This window comes from Rhododendron vialii, chromosome 2a (assembly GCF_030253575.1).
Source record: "Rhododendron vialii isolate Sample 1 chromosome 2a, ASM3025357v1".
NCBI classification, from domain to species: domain Eukaryota; kingdom Viridiplantae; phylum Streptophyta; class Magnoliopsida; order Ericales; family Ericaceae; genus Rhododendron; species Rhododendron vialii.
In genome coordinates, this window is record NC_080558.1 from 47,552,787 (window position 1) to 47,576,022 (window position 23,236).

Below are 23,236 nucleotides of genomic sequence, written 5' to 3' on the forward strand. Positions count from 1 at the left end.
ACTTTTAAAATGTGATCATGATATCAAAATTAAATTTACGAAATTGGACACTTAAAAAGAAATGAAGAGTAAGGAAGGAATATTAGAAAAAAAAAACTGTGTTTAAAGTAAGCTGGGACGAGGATGGATGGAATAGATTCCACTCATCCTACTATACCCACCATTAGCAAGAAAGATTCTCTGGCGGGGCACATCCAGAGGAAGCAGGTATACCCTCCTGTTTCTTTTTGGAGCAGGAAGATCATCTGTTGATCTCTTATTTGAGCTTTTGAAGAGCCGTGTAGTGTTGGCCATGTGATTGCATGTCTTCTTCTAAGGGGCCGGGGTAGAAGGCTCCCGTGGCACCTACTGCTACTAGTAACTATACTACTATAGTACGATACTGTTGGTTAATTTGGTTGGTGGTGTTATTGATTCAATTCAATGATTTTGTGGGCTGGCATTATTACTTACGTCTAAAGTTGATTGGGCCACAAAGTCCACTGATTGAAAGTGGTCTGATTGAAGGAAGGAAAAAGGAAACAAAAAAAGAATGGAGGAGAGTGAAAGAAAGAGATTTTAGAGAATCAGTGTATCTGGCACTCTCAAGTGGCCCTCTCAAGTACTAGTCTTCTCTTGCTAATAAACCCATCCCCTAGGGTAGAAGCCCCATGAAATTAGCTAAAAAGAAAGAAAACATGAAAAGTGGATCTCAAATAATAGTGGGAATGGACATATAATGGTCAACTATCTTCGGCATTCTCATATGCAATTATTGTTTCTTTAATCAGATCCTGATGGGAACAGTTGCACGCCAAGTTTCCCAATTAGGACTTCGATTTGTGCTTGGTCATCTCAGGGGTTTTTTTTTTTTTTTTTTTTGGATATCTTTTAACAAGATGTAAAATAGAAGGAAGGGAGAGAAGAGTCCCACTTTGAGGGGGAAGATCTCAATTGGCCTTGATTGAGGAGAACCGGGTATCTGCCTTTCACAAGTGAATACTTTTAGAGCCCTCTCATATTGATACAAAATGAATTAGGTACGTAACATTTCATTAACCCGCTATTGTATAAAGTACGAGCACTAGCTTGTCCTACTAACCATATCTCCTACCGCTACTCAATTGCTAATAGCTAGTAATAAAAATTGATACAAAATGAATTAGGTACATAACAATTAAGAACTCCCTTTCCTTCTTTCTCTTTTATCAGGATATTATTTTTATTAAAAAGGACAGTTTCTAATTAATGACTTTACAGAGTAGAAATATGATTGTTTGTTGGGTAAGTTACTACCAGCAAGGAACAGAGTAGAAATTTTATGCCAAAAAAGAAAAGAAAAGAGGAACGAGTAGAAAGTAGTGGGCATTCACAACATTGCTTCAGAATAGCGAGTAAAAGAAAAAAAAAAAGGGACAAAGCAGAATAAAAAAAAGTGAAGAAATCGGCCGGGAGTTGACGACTCTACTCCTATGGAATAATGAAGTTACTTTTAATCATGGGGAGCTTTCATCATTTAAATTGAATCCTCTCCTCCTCGGAAAAGGACCTCCACTCTGGAGTTGGTTTTTAAATTGTCCTTCCTAATTGCTTATGAAACACACCGGCCCTATCGATCGTTTGTTATATATTGTGAATACGTAGTAGTAGTAGTATACTCCTAGTAGTAGTAATTTTATACTCCGTAGTAGTAGTAATTCGTAGGCAGGCCTGCACATGGCCCACAGCCCACTCCACTCACTGCGCGCGCTTCTACCGCGATGGCTTGACTTTGCCAAGTTAGCAACAGCATAAATAAACTTACTTACTTACGTAGTAGTAGTAGTAGTAATCTGTTGGATTTGTCTATTAATTAATTAATCTGATGATGCAGAGGCGGTGCTGCTAAACTTGGATTATTTGTTCACCAACTGAAGCTAGCTCATCATCTCATATAATTCTCATATAATTTAGTAAGTCTAATATACGTATGGTTAGTTAGGAATCTCCACTACGATCTACTAATATTTGGTTTTCAAGCTGCTTAATGGCCTATTTAATTCACATCAACTGCTCATACGCAAACGTGGGTTGCCCTTCGCGTTTGCACATCCTCATTGGGGTAAAGATCTTTTTTATCAAACTAGTGTTAGTCTCGTTAGCTAGTCACCATAATACATGGGAATTTTTCCCTCAATATTGTATACACCAATGGAGGTTTAGCAGAAAATTAATTACTAAGTTAACAACCAAATGAGATTCGATGTCTCTCCATAGACTCGAAGCCAATACCTCCTCCTTAAAAGTCAAGGGGTACAATAAGATGGATTATTTAGAAGCCACATCTACAATACATGATTTTTACTGAGAAGTAAAGAACCAAATCGAATGTATGTAAGATTGACTATTAGTTTTTCGTTTTTTTTTTCACATTTTCATTGGCCTCCTCTAAATAAGATTTCCAGCTTCCTCACTGGCCCTGATCTTGACTGATATGAATCTCCTACGAATAAGAAATTTGCGCTATACCAAGAAGTGGCTTCTCTCTCTCTCTCTCTCTCTCTCTCTCTCTCTCTCTCTCTCTCTCTCTCTCTCTCTCTCTCTCTCTCTCTCTCTCTCTCTCTCTCTCTCTCTCTACATGTCCCTATCACTCAAAATATTATTTAATGGTGCGCATTATTGACTTAACAGGACATCGAGGATGAGCAATGTTTTTGGCTTAACATGAAACCAATATACTGGAATTAAATCCAAAAGTTTATTTGAAATTTAATTTGTTGATTTACAAATTAAACATGCCGGAGCACCTACGGGTAAAGGTAAATACGAAATGGAATGAAATCTAAAACTAGCTGAACCCCTCCAAATAATTAAACTTAAGTTTCTTTTTCCTTTTTAGAAAAAGGCTTTTCGTGGAGTATTTTAGTGTGCACAATTAATGTACATGGCACTAGTGACAAAGGAAGCTTGGCAGGTGGAACCAGATCAGTTGGAGTCTTCTAATTAATCCTCTGTAGTCTGTACCTTCCTTCGCCAGTTGGATCAATTTAAGTGAGAAACTTTTTATTTTTTAAAATTCCCACATGACCCAAATTAACACTTAAAAAATACACTATTACATGATATACACATGAAAATCTGAGTAGAGAGAATTTTGAGGGGTACGGTGGAACAGCTTGCATGAGTGAGTGGAAGACTAAAATTCCTCAAACAGGCAGAACTGTAATTACAGAAACATGGGCTTGGGTGCTGGGCCGCTAGCTGCAACCAGAGGAGATCGATCCTTTTAAGGCATAAAATTAATACTGTAAAATAAATCAAAGTGTGCAGTACGATGAAGGAATATATAGCACCTCAAAAAGAAAGGAAAAGTTAATAATTAAAAGAACAGTAGTAGTATTATTAGCTAGTAGTAGTTACCAAAAAGAAGAGTAAAAAAACACAAAAATAACAAAGAGGAGTACATGCACCCTCCTTTACTACTAGTATTCTTACGACTTGGGGAGGCTTTACAATTACATTGGTTCTCTGATGATGGTAAACTAGCAAAAGTGTTCAACTGTATTAATTCATTTCTGTCCTTCTTTGAAGATGTAGATTTTTATCTTTGAACATGATGATGATCGATTAGGTGTTCAAAAAATGAATTGTTTGAAGAACTTGGCATGGGGATTTTTTCTCCTGGTGGTTCGGAAGGAAGAACAACTTGGGGATTCGTTCATATGCGTATTCCCTTATTATTAGTAGTATAGTATTTTATTACTGGAGTTACGTATTTAAGTACTTTCTGAATAGAGAGTCAATGCAAATTGTTTGATGCATTATTGGACGGGCAGGGCGGGGAGTTGGGATAATATATAATATAATATACTCCAATTTATTAACGTAGAAACTGAGGGCGTCACTCGCGATATAAGTTCAATGACTTTAAATAAAAAAGAACACGCTGGATCTGGGTGCATGCAATAGTGTGTTTTTTAAAGTCAAGCAGCTTGATATCAATGCATGCGTTGGCGGTGATGACTGACCGTGACAATTGCCCATTACTAGTTTTCACAGGTATAAAATCAATGATCTGAATTGATATCAATTTTGAAAAGTAAATTTGATTGTCGAAATGAACTGCTTATGTGAATAAATTACAAAGTTGCATTGATTAGCTGTGAAGAAGATGAACATTGAGGGGGATGGTCATTGACTTTCTCTCTCTCCTGTTACTCTGTCGGTCAGGGCCCCCCTTTTCTCTCTCTCTCTCTCTCTCTCTCTCTCTCTCTGTATTTATAAATGAGCATGCTCTAGGCACTGTCTGAAGTTCTGAACCTACCTCTTACGAATCCTTGTTTAATTTCATCTTCTGCGAAACAATCCCACCCCCTTTATTTCGTCTCTTCTTCTCGGCATTACAGAATCGTTCCAGCTCTTTTCCTCCGATCGACTTAGGCTACCGGGTATTTCTTTTTTGTGCTCATTGTTTTCCTTTTTTGCATTTGTACTTCTGTTTTCCCTTGATGGAATCTTATTAATATATAGCACCTTTGATCAGTATTCTCTAACTGGATCCATCAATCATCTCTGTTCCTTGAACATACATTTATAAAAACACTTTTGAACATGTAAATTTGCCTGTCCCCTGATTCTTTATCCCACCCCTAAAAAAAAAAAAAAAAAAAGGGTAATCTTCAAACAGTAAGTTCTATGAAAAGAACCAGGACTATCTTTCTCTCATTGTAGCTGGCTATCTTCATTTTTCTTGCTCCTTAGCCCTACATTCATAAAAACCCTGATAAACATGTAATCTTGGTCCACTTCTTTTCTCCTATAACCAAAACAAAAAAAAACAAAAAAAGGGAGATAATATCAAATTTTCTATATGCCATCATAAATATTCATCTTTTTATTCTTAGCATTTTCATTCTGGAAAAGATTGAAACGTAGCGAGAACCTTTATAAAAAAACTGCCAAATTATGTAAAATCCGTCGCGTAGTTTGCATCCAATCTCCCCCTAACTCCCAAAAAACACAAAAAAACAAAAAAAAAACAAGAAACAAAAAAGAAGAAGGTAGGTAGCCCTCAAAGCCAAGCCTAGAAGATATGCCGGAATCAGAAGTTGGAACACCAACGGTGTCGGCGCCGGCAACACCGGGGACGCCAGGTGCGCCGTTATTTACGTCACTCCGAGTCGACTCAATGTCCTACGATAGAAAGTCAATGCCCCGATGCAAGTGCTTGCCCGTTGACGCTGCAACGTGGGGTGCACCTCACACGTGCCTGGCAGGTCTTCCTTCACCAGACGTTTCCCTCACCCGCAAGGTATATTTTATATTATACTCCATATGCTTTTAATTGGTTTGTTTTACTAGCTCGTACTTCCTATTTGACATTATCTCTATAGAAGATATATGCCAGAACATGCATGTTGGATTTTAGGAAAAAATTGCTAGCTAGGAATAGTATAAAGTAGAGGAGGAGTGGATGCTGATCATGGAGTACACTGAAAAGTGGAGGTGGGTAGTTAACTTAGACAAGATGATCATATATTGGGTAGAGTTCGAGAATTTAAAAGCCAAGAAATTTAAGATAGACTTTTGGAGGTTTTTGAAGCCCCCATTATATCTCTGTGTAGAGTATTAATCGATATATATATATATATATATATATATATATATGTAAGGACCTTATATGCGGACCTCTCCATTTCTTGCCTTTTCCGATCGGATTTTGATGATCCAAGCCGTTCAATGTGTTCAGAACGTGATTTTAAGGGTACCCGTGAGAGATTGGCAAAAAAAATGACCTGGAATTTGAGCAGTTTTTATTTGAACCGTTTGATAAAAAACAAACAAAAACTGCTCGGATGAAGCCCTTTTCGGTCTTTTTTTTTTTGTTGATTCCTAGCGAGTACCCTTAAAATCACGTTTTAAACACATTGAGCGGCTCGGATCATCGAAATTCGATCGGAAAAGAGAGGTCTGCATTTTATTAAAATAAGGAGGTCCTTATAAGAAGAGGACTTTATATATATATATATATATATATATAGAGTTAGGTTCCGGTGAGGGATCCCTCATTTTTTTAAAATGAGGGACTCCCATTCCCGATTGAATTTCGATGATCCGAGCCGCTCAAAGTGATCAGAACGTGATTTTAAGGTTCCCCGCGAGAAATCAGCAAAAAAAATGACTGGGAAGGGCTTCATCCGAGCAGTTTTCATTGAACGGTTCAAAAAAAACTGCTCGGATGAAGCCCTTCCCGGTCATTTTTTTTGCTGATTTTTTGCGGACACCCTTAAAATCACGTTCTGCACACATTGAGCGGCTTGGATTTTTAAAATTTGATCGGAAATGAAAGTCCCTCATTTTAAAAAAAATGAGGGATCCCTCACTTGAAAATTCCTATATATATATATATATATATATATATATATATCGGGACGGTACAAGGGACACCCTAAAAAAACACCCATAATCTCAATCTCATAGTTCTCGATCAAATTTTTATGATTCGAACCGTTCAATGTGTGCAGAATGTGATTTTAATTATTTCGCACTTTGGACTGCTTTAATTATTTGACGAGATATGAATATTGGTTAAGATTATATATTTTCAAAGTCATAAATATTTTATTAAAATAGTTACATCCAGATTAGACAGACCTTGGATATATAATTCTATAAAGGGATTACAAACTCTTACCAAGAAAAATGAAACAATTAACAACAAAAACAAATCTAAACATCTGAGTGTCCCAACTGGCTAGAACATCTTAATTCTAAGGTGATCAGTGTTTGAGTGCTGCTAGCTTCTTAGGCTTGAGAGGTCGATCAATAAACGTTTCGTGACTCTCTTTTGATGTAGCTTCTTCTCGAGTTGCTTATTTTTCTCAGTCCATCTGGAGTATAACTAACGAGGTCATCATTAACACTATATAGTGTGGTGGCAATATTTTTGTGCAAAGCTTCTTGAGTGGGCTAATCTAAATACGTCTATATTTTAACTAAATAAAATTCAATTAATCCAAACACTAAGATAACCTAGAATTTGAACAAACACTATTAGTTAGGGATCAATCAAATTCATTTATCTATCCATCTGTATTCACATATATAGTACTCCCTCCGTCCCTAAATAAGTGTTCGGCGCGCAAAATTAGGCTTTACAAAATATGCATATTTTTTTTAAAAAAATTTAATTTTTTTTCACAATCTAATTGAACTCATTACTATCTATTGATTTGTGGAAAAAAATTAATTTTTTTAATGAAACAAATGCATCTTTTTGAAGGCCTAGTTTTGCGCGCCGGACACTTATTTAGGGACGGAGGGAGTATATGTATTCACATATATAGTATATTGTAGTAAGAAAAAACATTCTTATTTATTTTATTTTTCTCTTTCAATTGTGTGCATAACACAAGTTCATGCTAGTTAAGACATGAATTGAAGGTTTCTTTCAAAACGAAACTAACAACTACGAGTCTATTTCAGTGTCTTAATTAGTTCCATTAACGTAACTATTAGAAGCTTTTATAATTTCTTCCTGGTAATATTAGTAGTAGTAACTATTCCCTCATCAATCATATCTACTCCCAACATGGGACTGGACTGTATTGGCTAATACATGACGAGGCCAGAGTTGAAGCTGATCCCCTTGTACATGCACCTGAAAGATGCATGCGCGCGTAGGGGTAAATAAATTAAGGATACAATATCGGAGTTTTGCGATTATTCTCCCAATTGCTTGCATGTTGACATCTGAACCTAGCTGTAATCTCAATAAGTTTCAAAAAACTAATGTTGGATACGCCACACAGTGTGCGTTATTCTGGGCAATTGAAAAAAAGAAAAAAGAGGAGTTTAACCGGACCAGACTCGTTGAGTTCCAAAAGTTAATGGTTAGTTGGGATACGTTGAATATAATAATCCACACTAGGATGGGATGTACTAGTAAAACAGAGAAGTTGCTTTCAGAAGCAAGGATTGCTCCCTTTGTTGTTCTATATTCTCAGAAAGATCATCATGTTTAAAACAGGAGTAGTTGGAATAGATCATTAAGTAGTAATCTATTCCAACTACTCCTTCCGTCCCATTTCAAATGTTTTTACGGGAATCCGTGTATTTTCACACCCCAAAAAATATATTTCTATATATTATTTTTTTATTTTTTCCATTACTTTAATTTGGTGGGAAAAAATAATATATATATATATATATATATGTATATATATATTGAAAATTTGAAAATGTACGGATTTCTGTAAGAAACACTAAAAATGGGACGAAGGGAGTATTTTGGAATAATAATAATTGTACTTTATTCGTCAGCAGCTACCTTGCATTATTTTACATTTTTGTGGTTCGGTGTGGTGGGCGCATGCAGCTGGGAGCTGAGTTCGTGGGGACCTTCATACTGATATTTGCAGCGACAGCCGGCCCAATCGTGAACCAGAAATATAATGGAGTGGAGTCGTTGATAGGGAACGCATTATGTGCTGGGCTGGCAGTGATGATCGTGATTCTGTCTACGGGTCACATTTCTGGCGCTCACTTGAACCCCTCACTCACCATTGCGTTTGCAGCGCTCCGTCACTTCCCATGGGTCCAAGTGCCAGCCTACATAGCAGCGCAGGTTTCGGCATCTATATGTGCTTCTTTTGCTCTAAAAGGTGCTTTCCACCCTTTCATGTCTGGTGGTGTCACTGTTCCTCATGTAAGCAATGGCCAGGCTTTCGTGCTTGAATTCCTCATAACCTTCAATCTTCTGTTTGTTGTTACTGCTGTTGCCACCGACACCCGTGCGGTAAGCATTTTTGCGCCCTTACATTTACAACTCTCCACTTGTTCTTGATTGTCGTTATATCATGTAGACGAAACACTATCCTATTTAGGTCACATACACATAAAAAAGCATATAGATGGCACGTACGAACCTGTATTGATCAAGGTAGAACGACTGTAGATTATATTGAAGGTACAACATAACTTACAATCTCTTCACCCTTTCCTCTCCATGTTTGGGTATTCTTAACAGGTTGGCGAGTTAGCAGGAATAGCAGTCGGAGCTACAGTGATGCTTAACATTCTAGTAGCCGGGTTTGTGATCCTTCATTTCCAAATTACTCTCTCTCTCTCTCTCTTAATTTATTGTTTTTAGATTAAATAAAGTAATTACTTTTCAAAAAAGTTTGTCATCATTCTTGGGCGGATAACATGGTAACATAAGTCAAACTATGACAACAATCGACATCAATTCGTTTCTCATCCTATTAGACAATGATCTGTGAAACTTAAATTGATCAATCCTTTTAACAGAAAAATTCTTCACTCATTTAACTCGGTTAATAGTTAATACTATCATCAAGAATGAATAGGATCTTAGGGAATTCTTTAATGGTTTGCTCCAAACAAGTTGGGATGGTAGAATGTGTAGACTTTTAGAGCATCCATAGTGCAGTGGCTTAAAGTGTGTGGAAATGTAAGATGAACAAAGTGAGACTTTCAATTTGGGGTGTTTATTGTTTTCAAGTAACATTCGAACATATGGTACCTGAATGTGTTGCTCACTTTCGCCATACACATGTATTCCTCTACATTATTACAGGCCTTCCAGTGGTGGTTCAATGAATCCGGTGAGGACATTGGGGCCAGCAATTGCAGCAGGGAATTACAAATCAATATGGATATACATGGTGGCACCCACACTCGGGGCCCTTGGAGGCGCAGGTGTCTACACACTAGTGAAGTTGGGAGCGGTCGAGGGTGAAACCCCACGCCCAGTCAGGAGCTTCCGCCGCTAAGGACGCAACACGACTTCTCTTCCTCTCTCTCTCCGCGTGTGTTTGTGTGCAACAAGGGCCTTGCTCTACCCTTACTATCACTATTACTATCATGCTGGAACTTTATTATCAGTAAGTATTTGCCATCGAGACTTTTCTTCCATAATAATGGCGCGTGTGATTGTAAGCTTATAATTATACTTGGAAAATAAATGCGGAGGACTATTTGTATGATGTGAACGAAAGTCCACGCCGTGTGTTAGGTATAAACAATTTGTTCTACCGCTACTCTGGAAACGGACGATTTTGTGACGTCATATGAACGTTTGTGTTGATCAGTGTGGCTTGTAATGAATGCCATCTCTCTCTCTCTCTCTCTCTCTCTCTCTCTCTCTCTCTCTCTCTCTCTCTCATCCCTATTTGCTATGTAGTGTACTCAACGGATTCGATCGGGCCTGTGCGTGGCTGCGACTTGTTTTAGGTGTTTTTGTTTTGTTTTTTTACAGGTTGCTAGGAGCTCCATAGTTTCACAAAAATTTCTCTAGTTTTGACTACCTGATCTGAGTCAACCGCCATTTTAATATGGGCGCGATCCAGCCAGCAACATGGTCACTTTGGTTGGAGTGGGCTCTGGCGGGTTCATCTGGTTGATTTGCTTGGTGATTGGTGACTCCTGCTACTTTGGTTGTGGTCCTTTTGTAGTGCATTAGTTTCAATTTAGTTACAAGTTTTCTGCTGTTTTCGGAGTGATGGGGTGGGTAGGTATAAACTTGCAGGGGTGGTGATTAATTTGTTTTCAGTAGTTCATCTTTCAATAATCATGGTTACGATGTGATTTTGTTTTTTTCTCTATCGATTTTACACTGTAGTTGGCTCCTCGGTCATCTAATTGCATACAGCTCTACCATGCACGCAGTGCTCTCTACAAAAAGTGCAAAAAAAGCCACTATAGTGGCATTGGATGCACTAGGTTAGCATCGATCGGTCTCTGTGTGAAGTATCATCAATTGTGGAACTACCGTGATAGCTGGACATCGACAAATAGCATGAACAGCTCAAGCACCTGACCGTCTGATCAATTTATCGCTGGACTCAATTCCTTCATTTGGTTTAGGCATGTTATTTGTCTTCCTGTATGTGATAGGTCTTTGTAACAGTTGTATTAGTTGAACACGGTAGTTTATAATCCTCATATTCATCAATGCATTTCTCACGTGTTCCAAAAAAAAAAAAAAAACGGTGAGTGATGTGTTAATTTGTGACACGTTCCATGTGAACCACTACCATCACGCATCTCCCCTCCCAAACGATTCCTAGTTAGTAGATACCATATATACCTCTGAATCCTTCCAAAGAGTAGTATTTATTACTGCAAATCCTTTCATCTCTTTGGCAGCTTTCTTGGCAAATAAAGCATTCTATGCGTTTCTGTGTGTAAACTTCAGAGATGATTAAGAAAATAACAAAAATTTAACTACTTTAGAAAATAACAATTACATACGACAAGGTTGGAATTTTTAAATTATACTACATATATAGGCTATGTTTGGTAACACTGTCACTTTTTTGTTTCTTGTTTTCTATTTGTTGAAATCAGTTTCTACTTTTTCTAAATAAAAGTGAAAGCGGAAAACTTGTTTGTGTCAACCTGTTTTTAAAAAAAAAAAATTCTGAAACCAATTTTTACTTTTTCTAAAATCGTCTCTTGCAATTTCTCCACTAGTTCCCAAACTATACAGGAGAGAGAAAGAGTCATCCTACCCTTTGCAATCACATTAGAAATAAATTCTATACTCTGCCATGTCAAACCAGTACAGTCGAAAGCTCAAGGCAAGGAATCGACGGAAGCCGCTCAACGGCGATCTACAATCAACTCGATTTCGTGCGACGACTAACAAACATAAATCCTAGCTCGGACACCTGGCCTTGTCCTAAAAGACTTGACCAAGCACATTTTGAAGTGGAACAAAATAACAATGGGTACCAGTGGCATTGAATAAAATTCTGGTGGGAACGCAAAACTGGAATCCCATTAGATTAGATGGGGATTTCCAATTTAAGTGAAGAAGACGACGTGCGTAGCTATCTAGTGGGTTCGCTTTCTCAGGAGATCAAGATCGAGAGAGAGGGAGAGAGAGCCTTCGAATTTTGATGGCCGCTTGAAAGATCTCCGAGGAGTCCGCTGGGTTAAGTGGAGTACGCGGACGGTTTTGGGTCTTTTGGCACCCGATTTTTGTTTTTGAAAACAAGTGAAAGTTGAGTTTTGGCACTTCCTCTATTTTCAAAAATTTTGAAAACTATTTCAATTTTTAAAAATGAAATTGAGCAACCAAACATACTTTTAGTTCAAATTTTTGAAAATTCTGAAAATGAAAACAGAAAACAGGAAATAAAATGGCTACCAAACATAGCCATAGTGATTACATATTTTACAATCTTGTAAATTACTCATTCCACTTGTGATTTTAGTGTGTGGAACATGAAGTGATAGAAAACCTTTCGTAATAAAATAAGAAATAAATTAGGCCGTGACGAAGGTAGCATTGGGAGAGAGACTTCACCCCAAACACAGGATTCCCATACTTTAGCCCCAAACGTGGCTAACGTGGCTAAATTGGGGCCTACAGGCATATTGTTAGTTTAAATAAGTGACTGGGGGTGGCTTTTGTTTTGTTTGTTGTTTCTCTATTTTCGGAGCCGTTTTTTATACTGTGCTTTCTTATCTAATATATGAGATGATATTCATCGGGAAAAAACAAATGTCTAGTACGCAAACTTAAGCTTTTAAAAAAATGCATTTGTTTCGTTAAAAAAAAAATTCACAAATCAATAAATGACAATAAGTTCTATTAAATTGTGAAAAAAAATTAATTTTTTTAATAAAAACATGTATCTTTTGTAATATCTAATTTTGTGCGCCAAACACTTATTTAGTAAGAGAGAGTATCAGTTGGAGTATCAAATATCGTGGGTCATTGTGACCCAGAAAAGATATAGGTACCGACGCCCGACCGTCCGGAAACTGAAGACGACCCAGCTCGGCCATCGGTACAATTTCTTTAGGCCAGGCATTGGAACTTGTAGCAGGACTCCTTGTGACCGACCATTTCTACACATGATACAAATCACTTCGGTTCATTTTTCAAAAAGTGATATTGTCACATTGGTGTGACGTTTTCGTAATTGTGGTGATAAGTTCAACAAAGTCACTTCACTCTGACTCATGGTTTTTTTTTTTTTAATTCGAAGAACTCACGTTCTTTACACACAGAATCAATTGCTAAAAACGAACTCATGGTTCACTCCGTAATAGGAAAAAATGATTGACCAAAAACTAAACTTTAGAGCATCTTCAATCTTAACCCATTTTAAGATCCAAATTTAAAATTTGAACAAAATTCTCAAAAACTCATCTTCAATCATGACCCAAACCCTTCCTATTTTTTGGTTTTTCTCATTTCTTGGCCCAAATCTGGGACAACCAAGCCTCTCCCCATTTTTCCAACAGCTCATTTCTCCTTTCCAACGGCTCTCTGTGGCCAAAGTGAAGAAGACAACGGGTATCGTCGAGCTAGTGGTGGTCCCCAACGCGGGATCGTCAGGCTAGAGGTGGTCCCAAACACGAGGGAGGTGCTGATCATATTGTACGCCAAAACCCTAAAAGAGATCGAGGCCATGCTTGAAGACGAGGGGTTTTGGAAGGTCGTGGAGAGCTTCACCCACCACCGCCTCAAGGTCTGCCAGGAGGAAGAGGACTAGTTGATGATCAAAAAGCACCTCAGCTGTGGCCAGCTCGAAGAGCTCATCAAACTTTCAGTTGAATGCTTGTACTTTATTTTTTCTCTTTTTGTTGGTGAGCTTTTTTATGCTCATCGGCATGCCCCGTCCTCGATGTTCCCCTTTCGAGTTTTATAAAATGTTTCCATTTGCTGAGCAAAAAAAAAAAAGAGGCCCAGGACGAACTCAAACTCATCAACAAGATGATCAGTCCGTACTCGAGTATTGAAAGCATAAAAAACAATATATTTGGATAAGAGATCACTTTGCCATTGGAGTGAGCTTGACCCATAACGAGTTTTTACTAAAATTTTGACCCAAATTTGGGTAAGGCTAGAGATGCTCCGCCACAGAAAAGTGACTTCTTCATCCAAGACTACATCGTAATACATTGAAAAGATGAATTGCATATATTATAGAGTAGAACATTTGCTAAAAAAAGCACGAAATAGGCTAACCCTAAATACAGAACTTTTATGCAAGAATCCTATTTCACGTTCATCTAGATATGCGTTCAAACAGAAAAACGCATTCAAACCGAAAAACGGACTTGTCCAATAGGCACTCGGAAACATGAGATCTCTACTTAAACCCTCGCCTTTTCTACAATAAAAGAGGTCCATCTAGTAAATCTGGTTATTCATATTCTCAAGAGTAGCTGTGTTCTAGGCTTCTTCTAGCTTTTTGATATAAATGGCAATGAAGAAGTCGGAAAACGAAGGACCATTTTGTTAGATTTACACTTAATAGCACTAGGCCAAACTCGTATGATAAATTCATCAGAGTATGGACAATAATCATCATGGTTACGAATCATATAATGGATACAAACAAGGTCTACATAAGAACTATTGAAATGCTTGCTATGTAGCACTGACATCTCTAAAGGTCAAGGTATTGCCGTGTCTGACACGGGGACATGGGGACATAGCTAGATACGTGTCCAACATACAACAGGGCGTGTCCAATTATTTAAGTTAATTTTCTTAGGGGGACACGGCGGGGACACGTATGGGAACACGGCGGGGGTGCAAGTGTATTTTTTTTTTTTTTAAATTTAGCACAACTATGTAATTACTACACTTAGTCCTAAAGAGAAGAAACCCTAACATCAGATTCCTCTCATCCATTTCGTGTAGTTTACATTCTGCAATTTAAACTTGGGAATACACGCGTGGCGTGTCCCCCGCCATGTCCATATCCCCTTTTTTTTAGAATTTCCGTGTCCGTGTCTGTGCTACATAGGCTATATGAAAAACACCCGGCAAAAACTAAGTCGTAGAAGGAAGAAAGAGAGAATTGGAATGACGAGCATTTTTATATGGAAAAGGAACACAAAGAAACCTGTGGTAGTCCATAAATACCTTTCCTACACCTCCTTATGTTACGAACCTTCTTCATACTTAGATATCCATGCTTTATTAACCTGTTGGCTGCAAACTACGAAGAGAGAGAGAGAGAGAGAGAGAGAGAGAGAGAGAGAGATGTTATATGGAAAAATGAAACCATTAACATATAGGACTTAGAAGGTACTCAATGTAATACGAAGAGAACAATATATCAATACAACTTATCAAAAGGTGGCAACCGACCGAAACCTGGCCTTTTTCTAACTATGATTTGCGAAGACTGAGGTCATAAACCTCAGAATGTTGATAGCGTGTAAAAGGCAGTTAGGGAACAAAGTTTGATTTTGGTAACTATGGCAAGAATTGCATTATAGCCATCACAACAATTAATTCACCATTCAAAATGGGAACTCCAAAAATGGTTCCTGAGGGTGAAAAGCTGGGTCCAAATCAATTAAAACATTATGGAGCATGTGATTTATAATTGTGCCACTACAGAAATCCTTGGGCAATTGCAATTATGGATAGATCATGGATACAAGGAATAGAATACAAATGGAAAGCAACCACGACAATGTTATCATCTACTAAACGCATCCTAAATCAGTCACTATCCAGAAAAAGAAAAACCTCTGCACTGAAGAAAATTCAACACATATAGGAGAAGAAACAAAGGGAAAATCATGAATTAAACCTCAGAACATGAAGGCTTACATCCGCAGTCACCTGCACTGTGGTGGTTTAGCATGTGAATCTCAAACTGCATGACCAGTAGGTATAAGTATTGCAACAGCGAAGTGGTAATGTTTGAAAACTCATAAAGGCAAGCAAGGCCTCCATTGATTGACAGTCATGCTCAATCGATCTGGGAGAACAGCAGACCATGTGGCCAAATCTGGCAAGGGTCCTGTCAAGGCCACGTAGTTTTCACCTTCCTCTTTTGGCATTTTCTTCCAGTTTAACTATGTCAAATATGAAATCGCAAGCTTTTATCAAGCTCAGGGATAGGCATCAAACAATAAGCACATAAAGAAAAAGATATAGCGATGTAGAACAAGGTGGAATACGTACATATGCACAGAATAATGCATATTCAAGTGAATTTTATGTTTAAGGGGTATTTAATGTTCCTTCAATTCTCCAATAACCTATTAGCTTTTATTTCAGTAGTAGTTAGAGGCTTAGAGCATCTCCGACCTCACTCTTTATTTTGCCTATTCACTTTCATCCATGTATTCCAACCCCCATCAATAACATTTTTGTCTATCCAAACTAGCTTAACCGATCAACAATAACAGTATCCATGTAGTCCCCAATCGTTGGGGGTATGGGAGGAGAAGGACTAGAGAGAGACTAACCTTTGGCAATATGCACATCCAAACCAACTTAACAGATATTGAAAAGAAAAGAATTCTAGGTATTCCTAAGAATATTGTCTCTGATAATGGTATCTCCTTCATCAACAGTCGTGTTGCCAGACTCTTAGCAATTAGCATCATATGAGATCAGCCATTACAAAACCACCATGAGTGGACCCGCACCCTACCAATTGCACTCTGGCCCTACTGCACTCCTGAACCACACGTATTGAGCTCAAAGAACTAACGAGAAAAAGACCAAGCTCAAAAGGGCTATAAGTCTACCAATGCAACTCCCTCGAGCATGCACCCTTGTACACCAAAATCCATTTCACCATCATCCTCACCTTTCCCCTCTGCAGTTGAGGAATCAAGAGCACTTGCGATGGCCCTTTGATCATCACAACGCTTAGCAATAACTTGATTCACGTACCCGAGCGTCAAGATAGCCCCGAGCACATGCACACCCTCCACAAACAATAGGACGAACCTTACCAAAGATACAAGAACTAATACTCAAGCATGAAATCATGATATCCAGCAACGTGACTTCTCGAGAAATGGACAAACAAAAGGAAATCTTGATGGTCAACACCACCCGACATCTTCTAAAATCTTCTTATAAGCCTCATTTTGAATAACTGGTACCCAAAAGTCAAGACGAGCACTGGAAGACACATAATTTTCAAGAACAATGGTGCAAGGAAAATCTCCACGCTCAACACAGATGCACGAGAGATCCGACAGAATGAACTGTTCTTTCCTGTCCTTGCCTAAGGATCCATTACTAACAAGTGAAATACGCAAGAAAGAGAAGAATTGAACATTTGAGTGCTAAAACTACCCTCGAATAGACACAATGCTCAGTACCATTGGTCTGATATTCATTGATTTGGAGGATTGGTTGGAAGAGAATGATCCTCCGTGGAAAAATGGAGCACGGGTCGCAGATGCCCTTAGCATGCTATTCATTGATTTGGAATGAGGGGCATCATAAATCAACCTTACCATTATTTTGAGTAGATGTAGCTTTCATTTTATGACTAGAGTTCGAAATTTCCTACTGGAATCATGACCAAATAGAATAACATATTATTAGCATAGCATGAATTCGAGAACCACAGTTATTTCTAGCATTATACTTGTCAGAGACTTAAGGCGATGGGCTGATAATCAAATAACATAAAGTTCTTCATCAAAAATAACACAGTAAGTACCCCTACTTCTCTTGGAAATGCTTGGCATAATGCCCTGATAGTAGAATTTTGCACCCAACTGCGATCGATCGACCACGATTCAGGGGAAGTGGTATCGGACACTCCATCATTAGCAGCACCACAATTCACCATGAAACGACCATTTGGCATTAATTTACCATGCAACTCCAACCAAGTTGACACCTGTCAAAGATAGTACAAGCACATACATAGCTATAGTTTTGAATAAACAGTGGCTATTAAAATGAGATGAGATAAAGCCAAAGATAATAAGAAATCTTTAAGAGGCCGTCTGGAAGCATAAAATCAACACAAGCAATTAGATTTGGAGGGAGTTGGAGATCAAATTCTTTCTAAGAAGACCGTAGATTCCAGTATATAATCTATACTTCTAAACACCACATCAAATGTAAAAAAAGAAAAATAAGTACAAATAATGTGATTAGTTTGTCAAAGCATGAGGAAAACATTTAGCAAATTGCGGGTTCAAATGACGCAGATCCCATGAAGCACCTACACGCCTAATAACTAGTAGTCTTATGGGTGTCAGATATGTGTAATATTGGCGAGAGACCGATAGCAAACAAGTACCGCGAGGGAAAGATGAAAAGGACTTTGAAAAGAGAGTCGAAGAGTGCTTGAAATTGTCGGAAGGGAAGCGAATGGGGGCCGGCGATTCGCTCCAGCCGGATGTGGAATGGGTAAAACCCGGTCCGCCAATCGACTCGGCGTGTGGACCGGTGCAGATGACACAAGCATGCTAGGAACACGCCGAATTACATACTGAACGCGCCACGTGGCATATATGTACTTAACTTTTTTCCGGTTAGACACGTTTGGGACGTGTGTCCCGATCTATACTTGACAAGGCTTGTTTTATAACCCAATACACTTATTATCAGAGTCAACCTAGCAATATTTGAAAACTAAAGGATCTGATTTGTAAGTAAAGAATCATTAAATCAACAAAGAGCCATAATTACGATATTCACACCTTCCTCGTTATAGATTTGTCCTTTGTCCCTCCTCTCTCCCCCTATGACTTGCAGACTGATCTCCACGTCAGCAGGTCTTGTTGGCAACAGAGACCTCGTCAGCAAATACTCATCTTCATGTTGTCTCTCTCTCCCTCGTCACCAAATGTGTTCGTGCTTTTTACCAGTTTTAAATGGAAGTAGAAGTAACCATGCCTTTTAGAAGTTCTGGTGGCTAGTTATGTAATGGGTGATGCCAATATTTTTAAACGCTAAGTTGATGCTCACATCAAGGCTAGACTTCCCAAAAACACCTCTCTAAGGCTTTCCAATTTATGCTTTACCCTCGAAAGGCCTACGCCTTGTTCATGAGGCATTCACACAAGGTGCGCACTTTGTGCATTTTAACAATTTTATGTGAGGATATACTTAATTGGAACAACGTAGATTGTAGATCTTCATACTCTCTCCCTCTTTATTAACCTCCCAACCTTCAACCGAAGTAAGAGGAGACGTACTTGATAGCTTATAGAAATAATTTAATCTAGAGAGAAGTGACCAAAGTAATCTTTAGATTGAGAATGTTTTGTGTAAGGATTGGTGTACTGAAAAATTGACATATAGACAGCTTTAGCTTGTTAGAGTGAATGAGCTTTCCTTTCATCCTAAACTTAGCATGTAGATAAATACTCACATATCTATGTTGAGGAGCTTTTATAAATTCTATAATACATTGTTAATCTACCCTTGGTTTTTATAGTTCCAAGTAATGATACGTATTTATTAAACTTACGATCAGAATAAATGCTTATGCCACAATGCCCTGAAGCCAACGCCTTGCCTCATGAGGGATAAATGCCTCACATTGAGAAAATAAGACATAAGTAATATAACTTATACAGGTCAAACTCCCACGATAGAAATAGTTCACTTGTAACTAAGAGACAAAGAGGATTTAGAATAGGCTTGCCTAGAACTTGCATATGCTTACAAGAAATAGAAGTTAAGCTGCTAAAACCATATGGGATCTTGGTCATCCAGATGCTGAATTACTGTCTCTCGTGGCTGAGTTCCAACTGATTATAAAAGTCTGGCAAGAATTCCTATAGGCAAAACAAAACCGTTTACTGCGGCAACCCCCTCACCTCTAGCTCGCTAGAGTGAACTATCGAGCTGGTTTACATCAAAAGTCTAGTCCTGAAAAATTCTATCTACAAGCTAGGGTGAACTGCAGAAGCTTCTCAGGGCAACCTTGGACTCAGCAGAATTACAATCCACCGTTCCCACATCAATATATCACTCACTTGGTGACTGATTCCAAACAAGAACAGTTTGCACTGCTCAACTCTTCAACTTATAAATGAAGGATAGAGCACATTGATACCAAACACCAGCTTGATAATTCTCTCTTGGAGGATGGAAATTTCATTAATACATCCAGGGTCCACAAGGCTATCAATCATTAGAACCTTAGTACGAATGATTACATGACCCAAATATGGTCATCAATAGGTACAACAGTAGTAAGAGATGGTGCATAAACATAATTTCAACTAAATATCAGCAAAGCAAATGTTAGAGGGAGGGCAATAACATAGCAACACGAAGAATTTATGAGCACAGTTCATGTCAGAGAAGAATTAGATGACTATCCAATGTAAGCACGTCTTATCAAAGCTAATACAGCATGGTAGATACCTCTTGCAACTGCGGTAGAACCTTTCCATCAGAAAACAAATCAACAACGATGCCTGGACAATATAGCACCATATGAGGATAACATCATCAGGACCCATAAAAAACAAATATTAGAAGTCTTTAGTTCATAATGTCTATGTTACATGAACACTACGAAATGCATAAAGTACATGCTGCCAGTACTCGACATTTACGTGAGGGCATTAGATGTGCATCGGACATATGAGGTTCAGCAGTTGTGGAGTAAGCGTATTTAGTATCCTAACAAATCGGAAGTAATAGCAAGATTCAAAAGCTAAACAATGACGTATAAACAGGGAGTGCAAATGAAAGCAAACAGTGTAAAGAGTGATGAATCAATGATGCCAGAGATTAACAATTGCAATTGGTGTGCTCTTATTGAAAATGGTTCATTGAGAGGTTGGAGAGCGGAGGTAGCATCTGTGCCGTACATATATAAGAATAAACCATGACAACCTAAAATAAATTGGCATATCAACATATATCAGTGAATAGCAACCTTACCAGCATACCCTCCAGAAACATTAACTGATGGAGAAAGTGCATCACCGACGCAAACATGAAGAATGCCACCAGTGGGTGTACGCTTCTCAAGATCTGACAGTGCAAAATATTCTCTGGCTTTATCAACCAACTGAAGTGTGATGAGGCAATCCGTATTTCAATTACATTGGTCAAATCCGGCAATTGAAAGGAAGTCCTAGCTCAAGCAAACAGTCCTCATATCTTGTGTGAGTCACAAAAAAGTGTTGAAGAGATTTTCTTAAGAGAAAGAGGATGCTTTAATTTGTCAAATTACCCCTACGCCTCAATGTAGTTTAAAAAGAATTCTAATATAGCTAACTATCTTCCAACTAGCTTTTACGCTATGAACACGGAGTTATTGCATGCAAGGATGGGTATATCCAGTTACTGATATGTGAATAAACACACCATTGACTCTTAGAAGTTAGTGCAACATCCTTTATTATAAACATAAATTGAATCATAAAGTTCAATAAACAAATTAACAAATACCAAAAAGAAAGTTGATGGTTCTTTTTTTTTGGGTAATAGAAGTTAGTGCTTACGATTTGATCAATCTCCCAGCCGTGAAGCTCTAATGAAGGCCATAAATCAAGCATTAAGTGAGCGGCTGTTCCGGCACCCTTAAAGATTTTGAGGAATGTCAACTTTAGCTACTCAAATATATAAATGTTGTCCATAAAATAGCATGGTAAATACAAATAAGAGATCCATAAAAAATAGAACAAATCAACTGACTACCAAACCAAAGATTGCAATTGGGCCCCGCGGAACAATAGCTGGCAAGCTAGCGAACTCATCCTGCATAATACGTTGTATATCATGAAATCAGGAGGCAGAATATTAACTGTAGATCCATTCAGGCATACTAAAACAAGGGAAGTTCAACGAGCATAACAATACCGAGGCTTCATTCTTCAATTTCACACACAAAGCATTTTAAAAGGTAACAAGAAAATACTAATGATGAACAAAAGAAGTACAAGCAAATCTGCAAACAAATGGCGCTATGGATGGCTAATGTTAGCTATGCATACCTAACGTCCTACTGCCCAACAATGTTCAAGTGCAATCAGTAGTTAGAAAAATCACATCTGGCAGGATGATATTGGCAATCTGGCCCTTTAATTACAGTGTTTGCATAAAAGGTAGTAGGTTACAAACATCTTTGATGATAGTAAATTGCAGCAAGAATGTCTTATCCAACAATCGTTTGCACATAAATGGACAACAACAGAGTTACACTGGTTACTAGATCTACAACGAGTTACATAGATTGTAAGGTACATGTAGTATAATGAACATTTCCGTACCCAGTATGAACCAGTCCATTTCTCTCCACAGGGACGAATACTGTGAACATTATCTGCAACAGCACGAACAATAACTCAAAGGCGTTCAACAATAGGTCTTCCCAGCATATACTTGTCGGGAAAAAAAATAAAGGGTTCTTCCCACTTCCCAGCACATATAAGCAGCAATCACAACGTATCAGATGCAATAATTGACCGTAGACAGGAAAGCAATTTCAAGCTCATAGCACAAGCCAGCCAATTCACATGTTTATGCTAAATGGATTGTCGAATGTGAAAACATTTTCCGCTAGGGGAGATATGCACGTGAGTTTAAGAATGCATTTGTGTACTGGTTTTTTTTTTTTTTTTTAAACGGCAAAAATATATATAATATTTGAAATTGTTACAGAGACTAAGGAACAAGGAATTGAGGGCATTTGTGTACTAGTTATGCAGGTTGGGGAACGCCTGAGAGAGAGAGAGAGAGAGAGAGAGAGAGAGAGAGAGTACGGCTGGAATCTAGGAGTAGCATCCTGGATCGGGGAGTGTCCACGATCACTATATCATTATAAACGCTTCTAATGGCCGACACTACGTGGAATTTATCTTCATTTTGTTCAGCCAAACTCAATACCCGCCCGTGTGTTTTCACCGCCGGAGAGAATGAATTGCAGGACTGCATACGGTATCCAGGTTCACATTGTAATACCTTTGGATAAAACCAAGGCATAGAAACGGACAGAAACGAGCTAGGAATCGAAGATTGACAGCAACCATCGCATCGACGACGAAGGGGAACGAGGGGGAGGACGGAGATTAACGATGTCGATGAAATCATACTTCCACCTGCCCTAAATGGCCGAACGTTACTGAGAGAAATGTTATGCTCTTTGCTGGGAAAAATTCGCTCCAAGCCCCTGTGGCTCAGTTGAGGTGTGAATTGCCCCCGCCCTTCGTTCCCTCCAGATAAATGGCGCTGCTATTCGCAGCCCTCTATTTACTCTCATAGCCCGTTAAAAAATTTCAATTATACTCGACAGTTAGTTATCGAAATTGAGATATATTTTCAGCGTCCAATTACCGAAATATAATATTTTTTTCAACAGATGTTTACCGAAAATGCATGTTCAGCAGTTGTTTACCGAAAGTTGAACATATTTTCGACATGTAGTTACCGAAATATAATCTTGTTTTCAACAGCAATTTACCAAAATGTTATTTATGATTTTCAACAATCATTTACCGAAATTTAGTGGGCTACGGGAGTAAATAGAGGGCTGCAAATAGCGGC

General features: G+C 38.3%; 2 protein-coding genes across 17 annotated transcripts; one reads left to right on the forward strand and one right to left on the reverse strand.

Moving 5' to 3' along the window:
• The first annotated feature begins 3,871 nt into the window (after nucleotides 1–3,871).
• On the forward strand, nucleotides 3,872–10,069 carry LOC131317631 (probable aquaporin NIP5-1). The gene is made up of 4 exons (XM_058347165.1): nucleotides 3,872–5,269; nucleotides 8,336–8,755; nucleotides 8,987–9,048; nucleotides 9,557–10,069. Exons 1-4 carry the CDS (start codon nucleotides 5,051–5,053, stop codon nucleotides 9,750–9,752), a joined length of 897 nt encoding a protein of 298 aa, XP_058203148.1. The 5' UTR covers nucleotides 3,872–5,050; the 3' UTR covers nucleotides 9,753–10,069.
• A 2,974-nt stretch (nucleotides 10,070–13,043) lies between these two features.
• Nucleotides 13,044–22,911, reverse strand: LOC131317629 (uncharacterized). 16 transcript variants are annotated; one of them, XR_009197363.1, is made up of 10 exons: nucleotides 22,456–22,911; nucleotides 21,964–22,016; nucleotides 21,389–21,451; nucleotides 21,196–21,273; nucleotides 20,630–20,759; nucleotides 20,105–20,157; nucleotides 17,433–17,615; nucleotides 15,584–15,819; nucleotides 14,873–14,941; nucleotides 13,044–13,884 (listed from the first exon to the last, which is right to left on the reverse strand). XR_009197363.1 is itself a non-coding variant. In XM_058347161.1 (8 exons), exons 1-8 carry the CDS (start codon nucleotides 22,781–22,783, stop codon nucleotides 15,673–15,675), a joined length of 1,032 nt encoding a protein of 343 aa, XP_058203144.1. In that variant the 5' UTR covers nucleotides 22,784–22,911; the 3' UTR covers nucleotides 15,312–15,672. The 16 variants fall into 16 exon arrangements, 4 of the variants coding, with proteins under 4 accessions (XP_058203144.1, XP_058203145.1, XP_058203143.1 ...); XR_009197362.1 differs by having other exon boundaries at nucleotides 14,873–14,948; XR_009197368.1 differs by lacking the exon at nucleotides 13,044–13,884 and having other exon boundaries at nucleotides 14,788–14,941; nucleotides 15,572–15,819; nucleotides 17,439–17,615; nucleotides 21,392–21,451.
• Between the last annotated feature and the right edge of the window lie 325 nt (nucleotides 22,912–23,236).